This window comes from Trichogramma pretiosum, unplaced genomic scaffold (assembly GCF_000599845.2).
Source record: "Trichogramma pretiosum strain Unisexual culture from Peru unplaced genomic scaffold, Tpre_2.0 scaffold75, whole genome shotgun sequence".
NCBI lineage: Eukaryota > Metazoa > Arthropoda > Insecta > Hymenoptera > Trichogrammatidae > Trichogramma > Trichogramma pretiosum.
The window spans coordinates 488,783-513,031 of record NW_019641613.1 but is presented as its reverse complement, the minus strand read 5'-3'; the positions used below and the strand labels follow the sequence as shown (position 1 = coordinate 513,031).

Here is a 24,249-nt window from a genome sequence, read left to right as displayed (position 1 = left end):
TTAGTTTATGCTTTTTTCCTTTGCAGTTGTCTTCTTTATAAAGTTGTATTCATCTACGATGAAGAGTAGGATCATTGCACCCTCGGTGGATTACCTCAAAAAGAATCCAAATGCTAGCTTCAAGCAGTTTTCTCTCGCATGTCCAATGGTTAATAAAGCAGATAAACAAAATGTATATGATTATATTAAAATAATAATGAAAACACCCAAAAAACCATGCGATAGTGAATCTGAGACTTTTAAAAACATGATGAAAGCTTTACAGAAACTTAATTTAAATACATCATCAATTAAGAATCTAATAATTAATTCTGTAATAAATGGATTTGACTTCATTGACATTTTTAAGATCATTGAAGTGCTCAACTTGAAATGGACTATAAAAGATAAAAATTTCATGAGAAAGGTATTAAACTATATGCAAATAATAAAGAGACGGAAGAGACTTGGAATTTTGAACAGAAGAATGAAAAACTATATGATGTTTGAATTTTGCAAGAAGCATTCGAAACAGTCAAGGTAAACATAATGTCAAAGATTCTCAAATCAGTCTTCAAAGTTGCATTGGAAAGCATGGAGATCTAACTTGTGTAGACATCTTATTTTTTAATATGTAACTTTTGTCGTTTGTTTTTTCATTCATACATTATTGTGGATTTTCTTAACGTTGGTGGATACGATAACGTACCCTGATGGTAATATCTAATTTAAGTGAAATAAACAATAACAGCATTCTTGTTCTCCATCTGCGACTGCTTTAAAATCACAATGTTCTAATAAATAATATCAAACTGTAATTTCTGCTTTCTCTTGCATTGTTTCTTATTTAAAATTTTCATAAGCCTCATCTTCATTTATAATCATTAACACGATTTCATACGATGTCTAAGTCGATGAGAGAATACGACAGCTCGAAAGTCTTTCAAAGTCTCGCGCCTCTCGTCGCACGAATAGTGGCGTTTGTGCGTGTTTGTGTGTCCATGCTCTGCGTGTGCTGATTGTGCATATGTATATAGGAGACGCGGCTGCACCCGTCGTCGTGTCGCGTCGCCGCCGCGCAGTCGTCGTCCCTCCCCTCCGGGCTCTGTGCTACTGCTCGCGCCGCTCGCATTACAGAGAGAGAGAGAGAACTGCACTTTTGGCATTATAAAAATAAAATTCTGCAGTCCGAGTCGGTATCTCGTCCTGGCTGCATCGGCGTGCGACGCGACGACGACAGCGACGACGACGACGACGAAGAACGTCACCGACTTTTCGGCTCACACACACACACATACATACACATGTGTACATGTACTTATCATATAAGATATATACGATAGAGAAGCAGCAGCCGATCTGCAACAACATAATAGCGCGTCACTCGCACATATTTCAAGTTACTTTACATATATAAAAAGTCGTGTGCTGCTGGCTAATCACGAAAAGTAAGCGAGCTGAGACTCGTGTTTTGTGGGTGCGTGCGTGTCCGTGCCGTTCGCGTGCCATAATATATATATCATCATCATCATCATCATCATCGCAGTCGTACGTACATACATCAACACAGTGCAGAGAGACAGTCGGTTTTTATATACCAACGCATATGTGTGTATGTATAAAAAAATCCAAAGTCAAGATCTCTTGCGGGGAACGCCGCGGTTATGTGTGCTGTTTGTCTCTCTCTCTCGTCACATCTCTCATCATTCTGCGTTGATCGCTCGATAGTCGATACATGAGAGTCGAGTCTGTATGTAGTACAGACACATGAGTTTAAGTTTAGTGGTATAGTGGCTTTACACGCGACGACACACCACTTATACTAGTCCTACTACTACTACTACTACTACTACCACCACACCTTTTCCTCGATGCTGCTGCAGTCAAGGAGGCTGGAAGCTCATGCCCTGCGTAGCGCCTGCACCAACCGGACGACGACGACGACAAACCCCCACGAGTATTAATAATTAACAAATAAAATAAAATCGTGTCTGTGTGCCGCTGCTGCTGGTGCGGCTTTTCGGAGTTCCGGTGTGCCCGCGAAGACGCTCACGTATATGTTATTCCTTGCGTACGTGTGATACAGTGTTTTGGTGTGTGTGTGCGCGCGTGTAAACGTGTGATCACCGATCGTGTGTTAGTTTTGTGATTTTTGAGTGTTGTACACATATATATAACCAATATATATAGTCCGCTGTTGCTGCTGCTGTTGTCCGTCTGCATCACGTCGCGAAAGAATACACATATAAAAGGTGGAGTTTTATAGAAGAAAAATAGTCGAGTCCCCGCTGTGCTGCGAAAAAGTTTCTTTTTTGGTGTGTAATTGTTAACTTTGGTGTATACACACAAGCACGCCGAAGAGGAGGAGACCGTCGTGTGTAAGGTCGCTCGTCAAACATTTCGAAGGAATTTCGAAGACTCCGGTGAGTTCTTTTTTAGCGAGTCTTTCTATGTATCTATCGATTGATCGATTGAAAACGAGAAAGAACGCGAAGAACGCGTTATTGCTCATCAACGCGATTCTATCGTCGTCGTGATCATTCCCACTTAAAAAAATCTATACGCGTGAATTTCTTCACTCGATAATATGTCTCTGTATGCGCGTCTACGACGTACAGTTTTTTATTCTGTATACACGCGAGCCGCGCGTGAAAAATCAGATTAGCAAAAGGTTAGGAAAACGGACGACGCGTGTCTCACGACTCGCGTCGACAGCCGCGCGCGCCTACATTATAAGTATGCGGCGGCGGCGGCAGTGGCGGCCGACTCCTTATTTTTGCTCTCACTCACTCACTCACGTCCGTTTTCTCATATATATGTACATTATTATGCACACGCCCGCTCCTCGTGAAATTAGCCAGTTTACGCTCGAGGACACGACGACGACGACGACGACGACGACGACGACGATTCGTCCGCATTTGTACTCATTACGTATTCGTAAAACGTGCGTGACCTTTTCCTTCTTTTTAACTCTGTGCAATCTTAATTGATTTTATTATAAAACGTCGTCGACGACAACGAGGATGAGGATGATAATTCCGTGTTCCATATCGGCATGCGTAACGTAACGCGAACACCTTACGCATACTCATATATGGACAGTATATTTGTACACAGCCACAGGACGCGTGTTTATGTGTGTGTGTGCGCGCCTCGTATTATATATAGTACATGACGTTGAAATTTGAGTTGCGGAGCAACGCCTCGCCGTGAGTGAGTAGTCTACATAGGTATATTATATACATATATAGTAGTGACTGCTGCATGCGGCCGCGCGGAGTGAAGAGAGGCATGTATTCAGCTCGGCACAAGGGCTAACGGTAAAATGTAGAATACCTTAGAGGTTCGCGGCGGCGGTGTCGGTGGCTATACGGTGGCTTACAAGGAAAGAGACGCGATTGTTATTGCAATACTCGTGCATAATAACGTTGAAAACCCCCAAGGAATGCGTTACGATACTCCGAGAGAGCATCGAGCTACCGTACAGAACATAATTAATTCCTTTTTTTTTTTATCGCGTACGAAACGCGAGAAAAAAATTTCCGCGAGCGAAGAATTTCGTATTATCTACGCCCACGCGTATAGATATATTGGATGTGTCGTCGTTGTCGTTGCAGGTGATATATAGATAGATTAGGCGAAGCGGTGTTATGGTGTCGATACTGTACATTAGTTGCGATATATCGATCGAAGCGCTCTTGCGTACGAAATAGCGGCCGTCTTTTCTGTGTCGCGAGAGATCGTCACCGAGAGTCTTAAAAATCGATTCATCTTTTTTTCCTCATCTTCCTCCCACCTTTTGTTGTTTTTGAAATAAAAATACGTTGAAAGCAGTTACGATTAATAAATAAATAACGCAACAATGGAATTGCAATCGCGATCGATGATAATGTTTTACATTTTATACAAAGAGAGAAAAAAAAATACGCCAAGGCCGAACGACGATATAATTATACATGTAATGTAAAAATCGAACGATTTGTCGCTGCGCGGAATGCGTGGCTCGTCATTTTTCTTCCTCCGCGTTGCATTGTTATTTTTTTCTTATTATTAAAAATGTCTATCGATATACACGCGTCGTTCCGAGTGCAGCTGTTGCTTATATATACACAAGCGTCCACATTGATGTTGTTGTTGTTTCAATTCATCGATTCGTGAACGTAAACACACACACGCGCACACATGCCTGCCTTTATTTACCTCAAGCATTACATATTATTATAATATGTACTATACCCAAGCTGTGAGTGTGTGTGGTTCTTTCATATTACGTTAGATGTATTAATCTATATGCAGGCTCGGATAAGCAGGAAGCTGCTGCTACATGTTATACCATAAGCGACTATTTATAGTCTCGACGTCATCTTACGTCTCTATGAAAGTGCATCGCAGAGCTGCTCTATTACTTATATACATCTATAGTTTGATGCGCCTCGGCGGCGGCGGCGGCGGCATGAGACACGCGTACCGATGCTGCACTCTCAATGGCTTTGTGGTGTAACAACGCACACACACACACACACACACTCTAAGGTCAATCAATGCCTTTTATACGATGTGTGCATATGCATGTGCTGCAAAACCATATCATCTTGAATCAGGAGCTCGATTCATCTCTTCTCTTTCTCGACCGATCGACTTCCGCCAATATATAGTATACGTCTATTACGGTCACAGTTCTATAATAGGCCGGTACGTATACGTATACATGTATAAACACGACGACGAGATTACATTCGATGTATTATTATATTATGGGTATCGACTTTCGCTCGATATACTCGAGAGAGTGTTATTAATTGAGTATGTATCATTATTACAAACATCGCGTCCCCGTGTTTGCCGATACTTGTACGTCAGTTGTAGACACGCGACGACGAGGATATTTGTATAAAAAATTAATCAGAAAACAAAACGGAGAGATTAATCAACGCAACGAGGGGGAAAGGGAGAAGCGATCCTCTTTTCTTCTCTCATTTGTATACGGGGCTTTGCGCGGGTCACAACACCCACGCGCCCGCAACAACTACCTTTACTTCTACACAGACGTGATTTTCTCTGCGTCGCACACGCACACATTGCGGCGACGACGACGTTCTTCGTGTGTCTGTTTGTATTTAAAAGCGAGAGAAAGTGTCGCGAGCCAAAAACACTCACACATGAAACGACGAAAATCATAGTGTGTGTGTGTGTGTGCATATTAAAAGCGTGTCGAGCTCGTGGTGCGATGTGTGGCGTGTATAAGGGTACATGCTCTGGATGCGAGGTTGGGTTGTGTGTGTGTATAAACGGTATGTGCGCGCGTCTGCGACATTGACCAAATAGCATTGAACGTAATATAACGGCTCGAGCTGCTGCTGCTGTTTTGTATGAAATTATAGAAAACCTTGACTCGCTCTGCTATTACACACACACACACATACACACGCACTTACACAAACGTACACGTATAGACTTTTACGCCGTGTTTTTTTGAGCGGATAATATGTAATAATGAAAAAGAGAGAGAGAGAGGAAAAAATTAATAAATAACCGACGCGCTGTTGGCAACGACAGCGGTGGCGGTTGTGTTATGCAAAAGCTCGACTTGGCGGAATTAATTGAAAAAAAAACTGCAGTCTGCTGCTCTCGCGGCAAGCAGCAGCAGCAGCAGAGGCTATTCTCATCCGCGCGATTTTTCTTGAAAAAACGCGGCCGGCCTGCTGCAGCTTCGAACCGATTTCGTTATTCCGCGCGTTGTTTTATGGTCAAATGCGTGTGGTGGCTATATATATGAGCAAATCCAGAATTTTTCTCCCATTTCACGGGCCAAAATCAGCACCAAAAATTTTTTCGTGGTACGCGAGTAAGGGTCACGGGAAAGCGTTCTTGAGGGACCTAGAAACATAAAAAAATGCGTGAACACGATAAATTTTGATAGTGAATTTTTCTATATGCATTTTTGTGCGCCGCATGTGAAGAAACACGATTTAGCGTGGCGAGAGTACAAAAACACTTGTGAATATCGCAAAATAAGCGTAAAAAAAATTTCAAAAACCCCATACCAATGTATTTTTCGACGAGGAATCCAACTGTGACCTTGAATTTGACCTTCAACTTAACCTTCAAGCTCCAGCGATCCAAAAATCGGTTTTTCTAATGAAAACCCCCATTTTTATGACAGATTTGATAAAAGCAAAAAATTTTGCATTAAAATTACCTTTCTGTATTTTTTTCCAAAATATTTATCCACCAATTGCGAAACTATTAGAATTTGCGAAATAGCTTGATGTTTTGCATTTTTTTTTTACAAATAATTCGATGCATGTCTTCAGCGTTTAAAATATCGATCCCATATGACACTTCTCGATTACACAATTCTTTTATAGAACCTCCTACGCTCTCGGCTGGACTTTTCCCGTGACTAGCTGCAGTAAACTTCCAGGCACAATTTTTAAAATTAAACTTATTACAAAAATAATTAAGCAAAAAAAAGTTCGATTTATTTTTATACTGGCCAGATGAACCATAGCTCTGAAAGTAAATTGAATCAATTTGTGTGTATTTTTTCTTAATTTTCAATAGGATAGGCTGAAAATGTGCCCAGACGGCGGCAGCATCATGGTTTAAGCAATCTGACAACGTGGAAAAAGATTCAAAGAGAACTTGATTGTTTTCATCTCGAAAATAAAATCCTCCAGTTTGAAGAGAAACTTGACTCCTCGATCCACCAAAATGAAAACCTTGTATCTCATTTGCGTATATGCAGAGATAATTTTGTGAAAAATCCAAAATTAATAAAATTTCGTTGCAACGTAAGTTGGTTAGTTTTCAAATATCGTTTTCTTTAACTTTTTTTCTCTTTACATACATAATTGCGAATTCCAGGCGCAGGACTTGAATTTTCATCGTTAATATAAACATTTATTATTTGAGATCTTGTTTTTTGACGTTCCTTAAATCGAATAATATTAGTATTTATATCACAGGATATAGACATTTTTTCTCTATAATGCTTTGTATTGATAATTACATTGCGTTTGCTATAAGATGGAAGCTTTAATGAAGTTTTATTATCATCTGTAAGACACAAAAATACATTGGATATGGGGTTTTTGAAATTTTTTTTATGCTTATTTTGCGATACTCACAAGTGTTTTTGTACTCTCACCACTCTAAATCGTGATTCTTCATATGCGGCGCACAAAAATGCATATCGAATAATTCACTATCGAAATTTTTCGTTTTCACGCATTTTTTTATGTTTCTAGGTCCCTAAAGAACGCTCTCCCGCCACTCTTTCTTGCATACCACGAAAAAATGTTTGGTGTTGATTTTCTGGAAAATTCTGGATTTGCTCATATACGTGCGTTTATTTTTAGGATAAAAGGTTTGCAGAACGTATACGCTTGTCGCGGAATTGAAAGAAGTTGAAAATGAATAAAAAAAAAGAGCTAAGAAATGCGCGTAAACGGACACGAATTTATTCCCGGCTGCTTTCCCCGAGAATCGTAAGAGTGTAGATAGTTTTGCAAGTTCCTCTTCCTTCGCCGCGTCTCCGATTTATTGATGTTTAAAATATTGCGCGTTAATTATTCCACCTCCGTAATATATTACGTGATCTAGAAGCGCAAACGAGAGCAGCGTCACTCCAGCGCTCCTCATATTACACGCGAAAATCGCAACGACCTGACGCTTTCTTTTGAAATCTATAAAAGATACAATGATTCTGATTGGGTCAATCGGTTCCTCGCAAAAAGTGACACAAAATATTGTACTCTCAGTCCCCGAAAAACGTAATATTGACTAATTAATTATCATAGACTACATGATGTTATAAGGTGCGTATAAAAATTTTATCGAGACGGCTGGCAAAGAAGAGTCATAAGTAAAGTTGAGTTTGCTATGATTATCACCAATAATATCATTAATAATTGTAATACAAACTTACCGTAGATTTACAGTATGAAAAATGAAAATTTTAGTTATGCTGAATAGTTATTGCGATAGATTTGATTTCATTACTATCATGGCTAAGTAATTAATCAAAGGTGGATTAAACATCGGTGAACTATTAGAGAGCTTCTGAAAATGCCATGTGCTCCTGCTTTTTCGTGTTAATTCTCATGAGGAAAAAATTTAGTTCGAACAGTCGACGCTGGAATTTTTGACCGCAGACAGCGCCGCTCTAAGCTCCACCCCAACGCTCAGAGCGAAACCTATCTGTTATTCTCGAACTACAACCAGAGAATATAGATCAAATAGAAGGCCGGATCCGTAGGATTTTGAGAAGCCAGTTTTGAGCAGTAGTTCTATCCCCCATCAGGCAGGCGGCGTTGCGATCACTGTAGGCGCGCATTTAAATGCCCAGCGACAAGGCCGAGCATTTTATCCACAATGCGTGTTCATTTTTATCATGTAAATAATTATTAAGGTGGAATGAATGTAGCAAATGAGTGGGAAAACATTCTCTGTAGTGTAATTAAACCAATCATTAATATCTTATTAATATCGAATCAATAAATAATACTAAAAGTAACAAAAATATAATAAATAAATATTTTGAACAGCTCAAAGAAGTACTTTTATTTAGAATCATTGGCTCAGTTTTACTAGTTTCAAACATGGCTTATCTGTCGAATTGTTAAATTTTCTCTTGAAATTTTTAGTGTCACGGTTATCGCAAAACATCCACTTTAAAAAATAGAATATATGAAGTTTTACGAAATGATTTATAATAAAACTTCTATGATCAAAACACTCTTCGCATATCCAAAATGTACTATATTTATCGATAATCACGAACTCTATTAGCGATATTAACGTTGCTCGGAGATTATATTCATGCATATGTATATTAAATTCTTGCTGCATAATTGTATACGCCTCGACTATAATATTAAAAAACTCATCGGTCGGAACTTTTAAATTGCCCAATTCTTTTTGAGGAACGTTGTAAGCCTTCCGAAATATTAGAAGATCCTCGTTCGCTTCTAAGTTTTGATTTTCGCGTATCAAAGTCGATCGGCATGATTCACAGTGAAATTTTATGAGACATTTATGAGCTAAATATCCAGCTACGTACTTCATGGAGCAACCTCAACAGAGTCGGTTGATCTTGATCGCCTAAATCTATCTTTGCGTAGTCGTGAATTAGCCATACATGCGTTGATTTGCAAGCAACGACATGCAATTGTTTTTAACCGTCTGCTTGTCATACTCGCAACGAGCATTGATGACTTCAGATATAGCATGTTTATAAAATAATAGCACAGTATAATTATATCATAAAAAATGTGTTTTATTTATTTTCTTTGTTCATTCGACTTAAATAATTATTTACATGATAAAAATGAACACGCATTGTGGATAAAATGCTCGGCCTTGTCGCTGGACATTTAAATGCGCGCCTACAGTGATCGCAACGCCGCCTGCCTGATGGGGGATAGAACTACTGCTCAAAACTGTCTTCGCAAAATCCTACGGATCCCACCTTCTATTTGATCTATATTCTCTGCTACAACTTAGCTTTCTCTTTCAATGATTCGGCCATGTGTTTTTTTACTCTCTGAATGTAGAGATCAGTGTGCGTTCGAACGTGACAGTGTGAACAACGAGAAATAAAAGCAACGATTGCGCCTCGAGTGACTTTTGTGGAAAAAAGAAATATATTTTGTTATATTGTGAGCGACTAATAATTGTGTGCGAGTGTGAACAATGGCCGAGCACGTTGACTTAGAAATGATGAAGATCCTGCGAGAGAAGGTCAATTGGGAGGTCGAGACGAAGCGACGTGAGTTTCTCCGTCGACTGCGCCCATTGATCGAAAACTGGAAGGGCCAACTACCCAACCTTTGGAAGATGTTTCGATCCGAAGAAATCAAGCGTCTCATCGCGGATTCCGCAAAAGGCATTCTCTTCGACAAAGACTACAATCGCGTCGATGAATATCAACGATTCATCGAGTTCGTGATCCGAGCCGGCTATGATAAAGGTGGCCTCAAATTCAACGAAGTCATATTGCTGCATCATTTAGCCAATTTATATTACATTAATGGTGACCTGTATTTGGATGACCCCAAGGTTTCCCGTTGCCTTTTCGACATATATGCCCAATTCGATGTGCATTACTTCGACAAGGAGAGCCGTTCGGAGCATTTCCACATGGCCTGTGAATTCGTCAGTTACCACGTGGTAAAAAAATTTCTCGAGCTTGGCCAGGATCCGAATTGCTTCCACAGAGAAACGGGCGAATCGCCGCTACACTTGTTGGCTTCGTCGACACGTGACAACGACAACGAAGTCAGACGAACGATCGAGCTGCTGCTGAGAAACGGCGCCAATCCGAATGCAGCCAATCGGATGGGATCGACGCCTCTGCACAATATGTGCCGGTTCCGTCAACCCGAATATGTTGGCACGATCGAGAGGTTCTTGTCGGTCTGCGACGAGGTCCGTCAGCGGGTGAACATCGACGCCCAGGACAATGAGGGTCGGACGCCGCTGCACCTGGCTCTGAAGCACGACCGTCAGGAGGTGGTCCTATTGCTGCTGAGACGTGGTGCCGATCCGAACGCTCGCGATGCGGAGGGAACGCCTCCGTTGCACCTCGTTGTCCGCGCGCAGAGCCACTTGGTGAGGACTTTCTTCGAGATCTGCGACGAGATGCAACGGACGGTGCGGGTTAACGCCCAGGACACGCGGGGTGACACGCCATTGCACTTGACCTTGCCCTGGGGCGATAAGGAGGTGTTTAAAACCCTATTGAGACGCGGCGCAGATCCGAATTTGGCCAACCAGTACGGCACGACTCCTCTTCATGCTGTCTGCTGCAGAGACCGCGACGATGGATTCGTCCAGATCTTGTTTGAGATCTGTGATGAAATGCAGCTGACGGTGCAGATCGACGCCCGAGACAAGTCGGGTAAGACACCGTTGCAGTTGGCCATGGAGAATCTATTGCCAAACACCGTCGATGTGCTCTTGAATCGTGGCGCAGATATGTCCAACTGCATTTTCCCAACTTCAATTGGAACGGAAGTCCGACTTAATTCACCGTTAACCTGCAAAATGAGAGTAGCGTCCGGTGCCCTGGCCGTAGCCGAGCAGCTCGAGGCAAGAGGATATAGCTTCAGCCAAAGCGACGCCCTGACGATCATGAAATTCTTTGCTAGACACGATTTGTTTGAAAAGTCGTCTGATCTTGAAAAATCTCTGCGCGATGATGAGGAGTTCACGAAACAGGCGAAAAAGGCAATGATCATTCCGAGTCTATCGCTCTACGATCTCATCCACTTAGGACCCGAAGAGGAGGAAAAGCTACTCACGTACAGGGACTACTTCGTGTTCGCGGGTCAATTATCATCAGGTCATTATAAACTGATGATCCCAGAAAGACATAATAAAAATTGTCTTTTGCATTTGTGCGAAAAACTATCGAGAGGATTTTTTCGACGCTGGGCACTGGACCCGTTTTACGAGTTGATCCACAAACGATTGCCGATTCTCTGCTGCGAACAGATCTTGGAGAAGCTGGACAACCAAGATTTGTGCAATATCTGCTTGGCGTTTGCAGACCAAGCCTCGTAATAACGATAAATGTATTTCCAGTACTTTATTTATGTTCTTGTATTATTCATTGTTCCGTAGACACATAATAGAGATTTATTTTTCAAAAATACTCCATTGTAATATTATTTGATTGTAGATTTAGCAAAAAATAAATTGAACGACTTTGAAAAAAATAGTAAGAAGAAAATTTAACCTACATATCCTTTATATCCTGTTAAATCAAGATGTAAAAATTATATATTCACCGAGGAGCATTTCTTTGTAATGTAAACGATACTTGCTATCTGATTTTATGACAATGAAAAGATAACAACAATTTAGAGTCTTATTCTGATCTGAAATGATCAATAAAATTTTATTCAACTTTTCTCAATATTCGACGTTCTTGAATTTGGATTTTTTTTAAATTATTTCATAACTCAATTTTACTCTTCTTTTAAGATTTTTCTTCTTTCATATTTTGATGTTTTGTAATTAACCAATTTTCAAGAAATTTCACTTCTGACGACTGAAGTTTATTTAATATTTCAAATTTACTTTTCTAAATTTTTTATCTTCAAGTGGTATTTTTTTCTATCATATATTCTTCTGTAATAATTATAAAACTCACTGTCGCGTTGGCTCAATAATTTTTTTATTTCATCGCTGTCATCGCCGTTGCAGTGATATCCTCTGCGTAGTGTATGTACGTATAACGCGCGTGAAACGAGAGACAAGAGACGAAGAGCCCAAAACAGAAACAGGTTTTTTTGGCGATATACAGCTTCAAAAAGCTCCTCGCACGTCCCACACTAAACTTTGCACAAAACGGGCCCTCACGAAAGTCTACAGCCATCGAGAATCAACCTTGATACCATTTTTCATCTCTCTCTCTCGCGCGCGCTTATTATTTGACTCGATTTCGTGTTATAAATATAAAATACCGATGAACAATAATACCGCATGTGTTTATGTGCGCCCGCGCCTCGCTGAAATTCTATTTTTATCCTTCGCGCTCGCGCGAAATAATACACATTTGTTTATTACCTTACTGCTCGCGCGAAGTATTGTACGTTGCGTGACACACGTGCACATGCATACACAAGCCTGAGCAGCAGCAGCAGCGGTGGCGGCTCTCGTGCTGCCGTGAAGCGCGCATATATATATGTAAGCACATAAAGATAGTCGTTAATTTATGCGCCTCTCCTGTATGTAGCGTCTCGCGCGTGCTCGAGTATAAGTGTCGTCGTCGTCGTCGACCGCAAACACGTATTACATTGGTCGGGTTTATTACTTCGCAATTATTATTGATGCGTTGTTGTGTACGTCGAAAATCGATGAAATCGATGATCCACGCGCGTCTTTGTGCATGTATACAATGCAAGATGTCACAACGACAATAATCATTTTTCCGAAAATTAAATCTACTTCGTTGCTTCGTTGAAAAAAATACTGATCATCATCGTCGTGCATTCGTACGCGAAACTAGTTTTATCATTCCTCAATTTGTGCGTCGTTGCGTGCGTTATTGGCGTGACACGTGACCCACTTTTTGCCGCGTTATGCGTGTGCCATAATACACTCGATATAACACACGCACGCACACACGGACAATCTTTTTTCATCGCGTATTATGCTTATTTCGGACCGACGATACATAAGTGGTCGCGACAAAAGAGTCTCCCGTATTCCGAGCCCTACGGAAAGTGCATAAATATTACATCATCGTGTATACAATATTATCGTACACAATACGTGCTCGCGAGCGCCGTATTATTGTAATCGGCGCAGCGGCACTGAATTATACAAACGAGGATTTGTATTTTTGCCTCGAAAAGCTGTATCGTACAGCTGCACCACCGCGGCCAATCGTTAAATAATCTGATTAACCGATTATTTATTACAATCCTCGAAACGCGTATATATACAAATCAATTTCGCAGGGCCATTGTAATCCGTTTATGAAACTTTTTGAATTAAAACGAGCAGCGAGCTTTACGCGCGGTATTAGTGCAGTGGCAAGAAAAGGTATGCATTATAGTAAAGAGAGAGAAGTGGGTCGTATATGGCTGCGGCCGATAATATGTGCGCGCCTCGGAATTAACAGCAAAAAAAAGGAAGAGTTTATTATTATTATCGCTGCGTATAATTTGTAACTCACGGAGGCGCAAAAGTTTTGCGGCATTTTCGCGCGAAAGAAAAAATAACGCCTCATATTTATTATACGCTGCGATGACGATCGTCCGCGGATCGATCGGGCGACGACGACGCGATTCGATTGTAAATTCGAGATTGTAGGTCGATCGTACGCTGCGGGCGTTGGTAATAAACCTAAAAAAAAAGAAAAAATAACAAAGAACAGAGAGAGAGAGGCACCGAAGCTTCGTCATCCATAAATTTACGACGATCGCCTTGTAATCGAATGATATTACTATTATAGGTATTAAAAGAGAGAGTGTCGCAACGCTCGTAACGCCGAGTTCTCGTTATCAATGATATTTGAAAATTATTACCTGTCGCGCGCGGGCAGCTCTCGGTACTATAAAAATATAAACATATGTGGAATATGCACCGCTCGCATCGTAATGTACAATATATCGCGAGCTTCGAACGCGCAGCGAATGCGCAAACTTATAATTACGGTAAATGCCTTTTAACTCTGGGTATTATATACGCGGCGCAAATAATAAAAAAAAACAACATAGATACTCACACAGGATGTGCGCGTTTTCATTCATAAATGCGTTTTCTCACGACGCTACACACACGCGTGTTTGAAGTTCCCTTGCTTCAATTTATTTATTTTTTTGGTCATATACCTCGAGTCTTTTCCACGTATTATAGAAAAGTTCGCTTAATCAGGAGGTGTGCTGCACCTAGCCGACATTTCTCAGCTGAATAAGGCTAATTACAACGAAATGAACATGTTTTAAGCAGTATATATTTGTATAAACATAATTTTATAAAAATAAAGTTATAAGCAATTTATTTATATGAATAATTTTGTTTGTATATTTTTTTACGTTAAATTTTTACTTCCAATTTTCTTCTTTTTGATAAAATTTTTTTTTAAATAATTTTTTTATAATTTTTTTTTATACATTGCCATAAATACTTCATTTTTATCGTAGTAATAGCCACTACTGAGCAGTAAACTTTTCGTATTATAAGTTTTGAGACTCGCAGTATTACAATTTGACAACATCATTAATTACATTACTAGTTTTGGTGAAAGCAACCTAACTGTAACGTCTCCATGGCGCCAGACACCGATCTACGTTTATCTTTTGTACATGTGCAGCGAGTTTGTGTGTAGCTTTCTCCATCGAATGACACGTATCGGTAGTTTAATTCGGAAACAATTGAAAATCATAAATTCAGTGAAATAGGGGCGACGCCTATACTTTGCTGTGCATTATTGTTATTACTCCGGCGTATGTTATATACATGAGCGACCCCAACTACGCTGGAATCAAGATTTTCTCTCGTTGCTGTAAATAGTTCGAGCTACTTGTGTCTCTTATAGCCTCGGCCATGTGTTTTTTACTTTCTAATTGAAGATACGAAGCTCGTAGTGAATGTGTAGTCAGTACAGGTTACGGTGCGGCAACGTGAACATCAAGAATATATTGCATCGATTGCTGCAACTGATTAATAGTGAAAAATATTTCATATTACAAGTGACTGTGCATTGTGAGTGGATAAAATAATGGCCCATAAAGGAGAGCATGAGCTGGTCCAAGTTGACGAACGAGACAATTTAGGTAATACACCATTGCACTTGGCCATCAAATGCGGTGACAAAGATTCGATGAAGTTGTTGCTGAGCAATGGCGCCAATGCGAATTGGCCAAACAAAAATGGATACACACCCCTGCACCATATTTGCATGCGAAAAAGCGACGATGGCTTGGCGAAAATCTTCTTCGAGTGCAACGACGAAATCAATCAGCCGCTGCAAATCGACGCCCAGAACAAGTTGGACCAAACACCATTGCATTTGGCTCTGCGCGTGCGCAACACGAGTGCGGCCGAATTACTGCTGAGAAGAGGCGCCGACCCGAACTTGGTCGACTGGCTTAAATACACTCCTCTGCACATCATAAGCAAAAACTGTTACAGTGACGACTTTATCGAGTTATTCTTCAACATCAGCGAGGAAAAACATCGGTTGCTGCATGTCAATGTTCAAGACTATGAGGGTAACACACCATTGCACTTGGCCTTGTACCACGGCCAGTTAAAGTTGGTCGAATTACTGCTGAAACGAGGCAACGATCCAAATATACCCAATACAAATGGATTCACACCTCTGAACATGATGTGCTTAAGTGACCACGTCAATTGTGACTCGATGAAGATGTTCTTCGAGATCTGTAAAGAAAAAAATCTGCAGGTGCAGGTCGATACCGCGGGAAACTGGGGTTGGACACCACTGCACTGGGCTCTTCTTAAACGCGGCAGAGAAGAGATGATTGAATTGCTGCTGAGAAATGGGGCCAATCCGAATATGGTCAATAAGGAAGGATTGACTCCTCTGCACGTCATTTGCACGAATTACTATTACCACGAATTTTGCGAGATATTCTTCAATATCTGCGAAGAATTAAACCAACTTGTGCAAGTCAACGCCCAGGACGAATTGGGTAATACACCCCTACATCTGACTCTGAAACACAAGTACATGAAGCAAGCCGAATTGCTGCTAAAGAAGGGCGCGGACCCGAGTATAGCCAATGCAGAGGGGTCGACTCCTCTGCACATCTTCTGTAATAGACGCCACGACAAAAACGCCTTCATGATAGATCTATTTTTTGCAGTTAACGAGGTACAGGTCGATGCACGAGACAAGGAGGGTCGGACACCTTTGCACTACGCCGTTACGAATCTCTCGTCATATGTGGTCGATGCACTTCTGAATCATGGGGCTGACGCGTCGAGCTTCGTTTTTCCAACTGCGAGTCAGTTCATCGAGAGATTCAACGAACCGACGGAAAATAGTGATTATCTTAAATTGGAAATAAGGTCTTGTGTTCTGTACGTCACCGAACGTCTTGAGGAGAAAGGATATCAACTGGACCGAGACGCTACTATCACGATCATAAAATTGTTCGCCAATAACAAATTATGCGACAATTGGCTGGATCTCGACGAATCTGGTGATGAATATTGTCTGGATGAACCATATTTCACGAGCCAAGCGAAAGAAATAATGATAATATCCGACCTGTCGCTGTACGACTTGATCCAGTTACGACAAAAGGAGGCTGAAAAACGACTCACATACGCGGACTACTTGAAGTTGGCTCGCTCGGATAAATTGAAGACACTCCCCGAAATTTATAGTAGTCTTTGTATCGAACGTGTTTGCGAGAAACTATCGAGAGGACTTTTTCGGCGATGGGCACTGGATTCTTTCTCGAAGCTGATTCACAACCGACTGCCGATTCTCTGCTGTGACACGATCATGGATCATTTGGAGAACAAAGATTTATGGAGTATTTACTTGGCGAACTGCGATCTAAGCGAAGCGGAGAGAAATGACCCGCTCATGCAAGTTTTCTTTTCGTCACACCATGCACAGCAGTAATTTTTACTATAAATTCTAATTCTAACAATTCTATACTTCTAAACTTTGCTTTTTTAGTGTCTGGCTGCTAACTCTCCACTGTGACATGATCAACATGATTTTGAATTTATGATGTTACATTGTAATTTTGCACATTTTTCGTGTGATTCAAATAAAAACATTTAAAAATATGACTTTCAACTTTTCATTCGATCATCATTCAAATATAAAAGATCTCAAATCTCAAAACATATTTTAATGACGTATTCCACGCTCGACCAGACAGTGCGTTCGCGCGGGGCATTTTTTAATGTATATCGCAACTTATATAACTCACCGTGGCCGGCGCAATTGGACCTGAAAAAATTTTGCTCATACGCATTCCGATAGGTTTGTTTGTTCTTTTTAATGGTGGTCAAAGTTTTTAACGTTAATTCAATTGTTCGGCATGAATACTCTCCTCGATTTTATTCATAGATATCTCAATCTATAGGTAATCTAATAACGAAGGAGACTCCAACGGTTCATAAATAATAACGCGAAAAAGATACCTTGCTGCGAACAACTGCGACAAATTTCAGCCTATTTCATCGGATAGTTTTCCCGGAAAACAGGATCAAAATTTTCGATCCTGTTTTCCGGGAAAAATATCCGATGAAATTGGCTGAAATTTGGTGCAGTTATTCACAACTACATTACGGAGGGCTCCACAAAGCCGTTTTTAGAAAATCGGTATAGTAAAAAAGTTGTTTCAATTTACAGTTTTAATGCTCGGTCGGTCAAAATTGGGGCCAAGGCATCACCTTAACGTTATATACCTTAATAGCGATTACTCGTAGGCATTAAAAAGAATACATTAGAATATGGCAATCGAGAATCTCGATGAGTTAATGTAACCAGATTGAAACTAGCTTATTTACGAGCGAATGTCATTTAATTTTTTTCCCAGCGGTCAAAAGAAACAAAAGCACAAAAACAAAAGAGGTTGTACAGAGAAAAAGTGCTGCGCAGTGCACATTCGTATTTACTCGGCGGAGCAATATTAACACTCACATCTCGGCGAAACAACGTGTCCAGTCTCTCGTCGCAACAATACGTACTCCCAGATACACAATATTATATTCTACAGCTTCTCTCTCTCTCTCCCTCTGTTGCGTTTCAGGACACTGATACGTACAGACATGTGTATAAACTTAAACGGCAAAGTTGTCGTCGTCGTTGTTAAGAAGGACTTTCGAAGCGGATCGAGTCCTTCGACCCTTTGGCGCGCGCGCGGCAAGTGTATCCCGTTGCCCGAGCTGCGTGCAGTCAAAAGATTCAAGATTGTCCTATGCACTCCTCTACCCCATCCCCCCTACCCCCGCTGTCTGTTGCTGCTGCCTGACAACTCAATTATTTAGATCCAAGAGCCGTTCGCTGACGTTGCCGCTGTCTCTGACGCTGCTGCTGAATTTAATTCATTCGTGATACGATAAAATTAACTATACCTTTTGGTTGTTGCGTTTATATGTACTTTTCAACAATGTTCATATATCCCTCTTTCTCTCTCGTCAGCTATAACAAATGAACATGAATTATATAACGGATTTTCCAGGATATTCTAATTATGTTAAAAATGTTTTCATTTATATTTGATTAAATTGTGCATAATACTACTACTGCTGGTGCTGCTACTGCTGCTGCTATAGCTGCATTGACACGATGAAAAAAAAAAGAAAAAAACGTTTGAAAATAAAATACACGACACGCTGATGATGTATCCGCGCGCGCACATTTTTATAATAAATTACGATCCAGCAGCAGCTACGTTGGCGTATATTTTTCGATGCTCAACGCAGAGCTCCGTATAAGCAGTATTGCAGCGGTCGCACGAAGACGTAGGAAATTCGGAGCGTCAGCTCTCTTCTCTGCTTCGATTTATATTCTCGAAAATACACTTTTCTTTTGCTGCAACGACGATCAAACGCATCCGTATCGTTAATCGTCTTTTCTTCGAACGAACTTTTCTCCATTTAAGTATACAAAGCCGGGCGCGCGGGCGTATAATGCATCGTGATAAAACGCGTCTCTTTGTAAAGGTAATTAAACCGAATCAATAAGTGGGAAAAGTACAGGCGAGTCGCGTGGGACTAATTAGCCTCGTATATCATTGAGAGGGACTCTCTATCTCTCATCGTGCCGAGTGCGCAGCTCTTGTGCCGAGCGCGTTCGTCGTTATATCTATTAAATTCAAATTAAGAAGGAAGGAATTTTACGATTCGTTGGAAGAAAGAAAGATGAATTTTCGATATCGAAGAGATAAAACTAAATCGATGCGTCGCTCTCTCGCGTGTTCAACGAGCGAGAAGTACAAGAGTCAAGATGATCTTTTTTCTACATCTATGCATATCTATATAGTAATAATGTCGTTAGTGTATAGAGTTTCTCGTTTCTCGTCCTAATAAATCAAATTACGTACATCGACGGTCGCTGAGAATTGCATCCGAACGAGAGAGAAAAAAAGAAAATGCCACATTTTCTCGAGCCCAAAGGGCGTGTCGCCATCGATCCGATAGGAAAATCAAGCGACGACAGTCGCCCGCGAGCGATTCATCATAATTCCTTTCGCGTGACAAAAAAAAGTAAATAATAACAATAATAAGGAGATCACGAGGCGCGGAAAGAAAGTAAGGTAATGACATACACGCGAGAGCTTCTCTTGGCGACTCGGACGACTCGAACGACGACGACGACGACGGTGACGACGGTGTACCGTTACAAAATCGCATTGTTAGCGATGTGCCTCTCGTACACAATTGTCACTCTCCTCCTCCTCCTCCTCCTCCCGCTCGCTCCGAAAAGAACATAAGAATATGTATGAGCTTAACGCAGCAATTATAACGCCGCGCCGGTGCGCTGCGACTGCGCGCGATGTGTTACAAATAGGTGCAAATTTCTATCCCGGCGCAATGTCCCGACGTCGACCTAAAAAAGATTTAAAAGGAAACGATTTACTTGTATTATTATCAGGGACAAGTGAGATTTTCCCCCCTTTGTGTGTGGGTATTATCCGAGAGACGTTGTTGCTACTTCTTTTATTTTATTTTTACACGTATATACGTATGTACATGACGTTGTATATCAAAAGTGTGGGCGGAGAGAATGAAATCGATCGATCGATATATGACGACAATAAAAAAAAAAAGTAAACTAAAAATAGCGCTAAAAGTCTCGCTTCTTCTTTGTTTCTGATGCATCATACACGAAATCGGAATTTCATCATCGAAAGGTAACATTTTGAATTGCAAATCTCACGCCTGCTGATCTCCTTACAGGTTGAAAAAAACACAGAAGCGAAGCAGCACCGCACGCTGCGCACCGCACAAATGAGGACCTCGCAAAAGAAATCGTTCTACGTCAAGACCCTGTTCACCTATGACCCGAACAAGGACGACGGCCTGCCGTCGCACGGCCTGGCCTTCTGCTACGGCGAGATTCTGCACGTGACCAACGCCTCGGACGACGAGTGGTGGCAGGCGCGACGCTACACGCCCATGGGCGAGGGCGAGCATCAGCCCCTCGGGATAATACCGTCGCGCAAACGCTGGGAGCGCAAGCAGAAGGCCCGCGATCGCCAGGTCAAGTTTCAGGGCCAGCAGGGACCCGTCATCAGCAGCAACGAGAGGGTAAGCCGATGAATGAAACAAAATAATAATAATAGTAATGATAATGTTGAAATTTTCGTATGTAGCAATCGACGCTCGAGAGGAAGCAGAAAAATTTCTCGTTCGGCGGCACGCTGAGATTTCGCAGGAACAAGAGCGGCAAATCCGACGAACAGACCCAGAGCACGGAACGTAAGCGAGGCCACGTTTTATTATATAAATTGAAAAAAATAGGTTTTCGAGCACTTCGTACGTTCAAAAGTAAATAGAACCTTTTTTTTGTTCATTTCTACTGCGTCGCGTGTCTAGAAGTCAAAAAAGAAGTCGAAAGAACAGGCGTTATTACTTCGGAATTTCTTCCTCTATCCGTGCTATACGCGCTTATCTGTGACGAACTGAAAGTCAAGGATGAATTAACGAATGCTCGTTCGGAGAAGAAAAATAATCAAGGTCCGGACCGAAGTTCGAAAACCTAAAAACTAAACTTGTACACTGCTCTGAATTAAAATTGAAAAGAAACGACGACAAACTAGAAAACAAAGTAATTTATTTACTTTTTTTTTCGTTCCTCTCGCAGAATTGAACAACGACAGCGAGAACAAAAACGCCGAGGAGGAGACGGTGCTCACGTACGAGATCATCCAGCGAGTGACCATACAGTACACGCGACCCATCATCATAGTCGGCCCGCTCAAGGATCGCATCAACGAGGACCTAATCTCGGAATTCCCGGACAAATTCGACAGTTGCATACCTCGTGAGTAGAGAGATGAAAAAAAATAATGTACATGCATCCCCTTGCGTCCTGTATCCCATCGCACCAACCGCAATCTATCGTATATTGTATACAATATAACACATCTATACATATAATATGGCACGTAGTATGACGAAATGGCAAAAATACCTTGAATCCATCGTATTCAGTTGTAAAAAAAAATATACATTCTAAATTTCACCTCGCATATTATCGCAAAATCTTCAGTTCTTCTCTTCTTTTATTTATTTATTTTTTTTTTGTATTCCAAATCTATAACTGCACACGAGCACACGAGACGACGATGACGATGCATCGCGCGCTGCAGCAGTGCAGCGCGTTGACGTCACTGTGTATAACAATATAGCAAGACAGAGTCGGATTTATTTACTTTGTTATATTTTGGCTTTTGCGCAGATACAACAAGAAGTAAAAGAGAATACGAAGTCGATGGGCGTGATTATCATTTCGTTGCCTCGCGCGAACAGATGGAGAAAGATATTCAAAATAATTTGTTCATCGAAGCAGGCCAGTACAACGACAACATCTACGGCACGGCGTTGGCGTCCGTGAGGAAGGTCGCCGATCAGGTATACACATACACCTCCACCTCTATTCGACCCAGTCCCGCGAAGCGATCTAATCCGTTTTTTTTTTCAAATTTCAGGGCAAACATTGTATCTTGGACGTGAGCGGGAACGCGATCAAACGATTGCAGGCGGCGCAGCTGTATCCCATAACGATTTTCTTGAAACCCAAGTCCATCGACTCCATCATGTAAGTTCCTCCCTTTGAATTCTACAATATAAAATTAATTACTCATCGCTGCTACTCCACACATACAGGGAGATGAACAAGAGGATGGCCGAGGACCAGGCGAAAAAGGTCTACGAGCGCGCGCTGAAAGTCGAGGAGGAGTTCAGCGAGTATCTGACGGCGGTGGTGCAGGGCGACACGCCCGAGGACATCTACGCGATGGTGAAGAAGGTCATAGCCGAGCAGTCGGGCCCAACCATATGGGTGCCGTGCAAAGAGCAGCAATTGTGACCGAGCTCCGACGACGACCCGGAGGAGCTGTAGAATTTTTAATTAAACAAAAAAAAAACCTAAAAAATCGTCGAACTCGATAGAACGTTAAAAAAAAAATTCGTTAACTCGTGCCTTTTTATATAAATAATATATATATATATATATATACATGTAACTTGTAACACGCTGATATAGATCTGAAAGGATTATAAAATCATTGATTAGTTTTTATGTGTTTTTAATTTGATTTCGTCGCAATGTTGATTCACGCAATCTATAGAGCATCGTGTCGTATGTGTGCGTGCGTGCGTGCGTATGAGCGAGTGAAAGTGGGCGAGTGCGTGCGTTGCGCATATTTTTATAATAAATGGATAATGCTTTTACTCTTGTTTACAGCGTCAAAAATGTTTTTTTTTTTTTGCGTGCTCGGCGTCGACGATCGAAATTATTAGTTGCGTTTACGATTCGCGCGTTCCCGTGCCAAAATGCGCTTTCACGATCGTGTCTCCGTCGTACGTCGTGTAATAATACCAGTATTGCTTCCGGAATAAACAGAAGAAAAAAAGCTAATGGAAAAAACAAAGAAAAAAGAAAACACTTACGAAAAGAATAGATCAATAGTATTAATAACTAACGATAACCGTTTTAAATGATGTTCAGTGATTTTTGTCTTATTAGGAATTTATATAGATTTATTTATAGCGAAAAAAAAGTTGATACTTTTTTATACATAAACGTTTGAAAAGAATATAGCCCTTAATGAAAAATTTCCGCAAGAGCATTTACTTGAAGAAAAAAAAAATATTTACTTTGTAAATAGCTATTTAATGTTTAGCTAGGGGTGATAAAAATGAATAACTTATAATTGTAAATGTAAATAAGCAATTAAATGTAAATTGTACAAAGCTAATTTGTAAAGAATAGAGAATTCTATTTGTCTTGAATATTGTTGGCGCAAATCTGTATATTTGTTTCGGCATCTGGCGAAGTTTTTTGACAAGCAGATGGAGGGACAAGAAACTATATTTTAACTACGAGAATGAACAATTAATTGTATTTATTGACAACAAGCAGGAAAAAAAAAACACTTTATTTTTCGTGTCTTAGATTTTTATTTTTCACGTGCACTAACTTCTCACAGAAAAAGCCTACGTAATATATAAATGTATTTTATATTCATTAACTAAGCCTCTTAAGTTTGTAAGTTTATTTGTGTTAATGTTTAAGCCATCACGAGCAGCGATCGACTTTTCCAAGTTTATTCATTTATTTATATGATTTTTTTTTTGTAATAATCTACTATTTTACAACAAAAAAAAAAAGTATGTATTGCGTTAGCCGATAAATAATTACAAATAATATCATAGTTAACGAATGGATAGAATAAAAAAAAAGAATCACGTATTCAATGTTTATCAAAGAAGAAAAGGAGTGGGGAAAGAGAAAAAAAGTGTATGTGCCCGTCGTAACCAAAATAATTTTTATTTTATTGTTATCAAAGAGTATAGAATGTAACAATAAAGTGATACAACCGAAAGCTTCTTTATTTTTATCTCACCCGTAACAATATACACATTCGGCCTGTAACACGACTTACACCATTCGCAGTACCCACGTGTTGAATCGGCGCGAGACAATTACGGAGTCGCTCGGTTCGCAGTTAAAATAACGCTCATGCGCGCGTCGTACTCGTGCGCCTGACAGTTGGCCATCTCTCGGCTACACACCTCTACACACAT

The 24,249-nt window shown here is 40.7% G+C and overlaps 2 protein-coding genes across 3 annotated transcripts; both read left to right on the top strand.

Annotated features, from left to right (window-relative positions):
* Positions 1-1,159: 1,159 nt before the first annotated feature.
* LOC106653652 (disks large 1 tumor suppressor protein-like) lies at positions 1,160-23,616 on the top strand. Of its 2 annotated transcripts, XM_014373175.2 has the most exons (8): positions 1,160-2,402; positions 20,395-20,745; positions 20,811-20,916; positions 21,034-21,174; positions 21,302-21,481; positions 21,899-22,071; positions 22,149-22,258; positions 22,327-23,616. In XM_014373175.2, exons 2-8 carry the CDS (start codon positions 20,446-20,448, stop codon positions 22,526-22,528), a joined length of 1,212 nt encoding a protein of 403 aa, XP_014228661.1. In that variant the 5' UTR covers positions 1,160-2,402; positions 20,395-20,445; the 3' UTR covers positions 22,529-23,616. The 2 variants fall into 2 exon arrangements, with proteins under 2 accessions (XP_014228661.1, XP_014228663.1); XM_014373177.2 differs by lacking the exon at positions 21,034-21,174 and having other exon boundaries at positions 1,163-2,402.
* Positions 9,451-17,213, top strand: LOC106653597 (ankyrin-1-like). The gene is made up of 4 exons (XM_023458711.1): positions 9,451-11,546; positions 15,072-15,112; positions 15,210-17,064; positions 17,159-17,213. Exons 1-4 carry the CDS (start codon positions 9,679-9,681, stop codon positions 17,211-17,213), a joined length of 3,819 nt encoding a protein of 1,272 aa, XP_023314479.1. The 5' UTR covers positions 9,451-9,678.
* Positions 23,617-24,249: the final 633 nt, after the last annotated feature.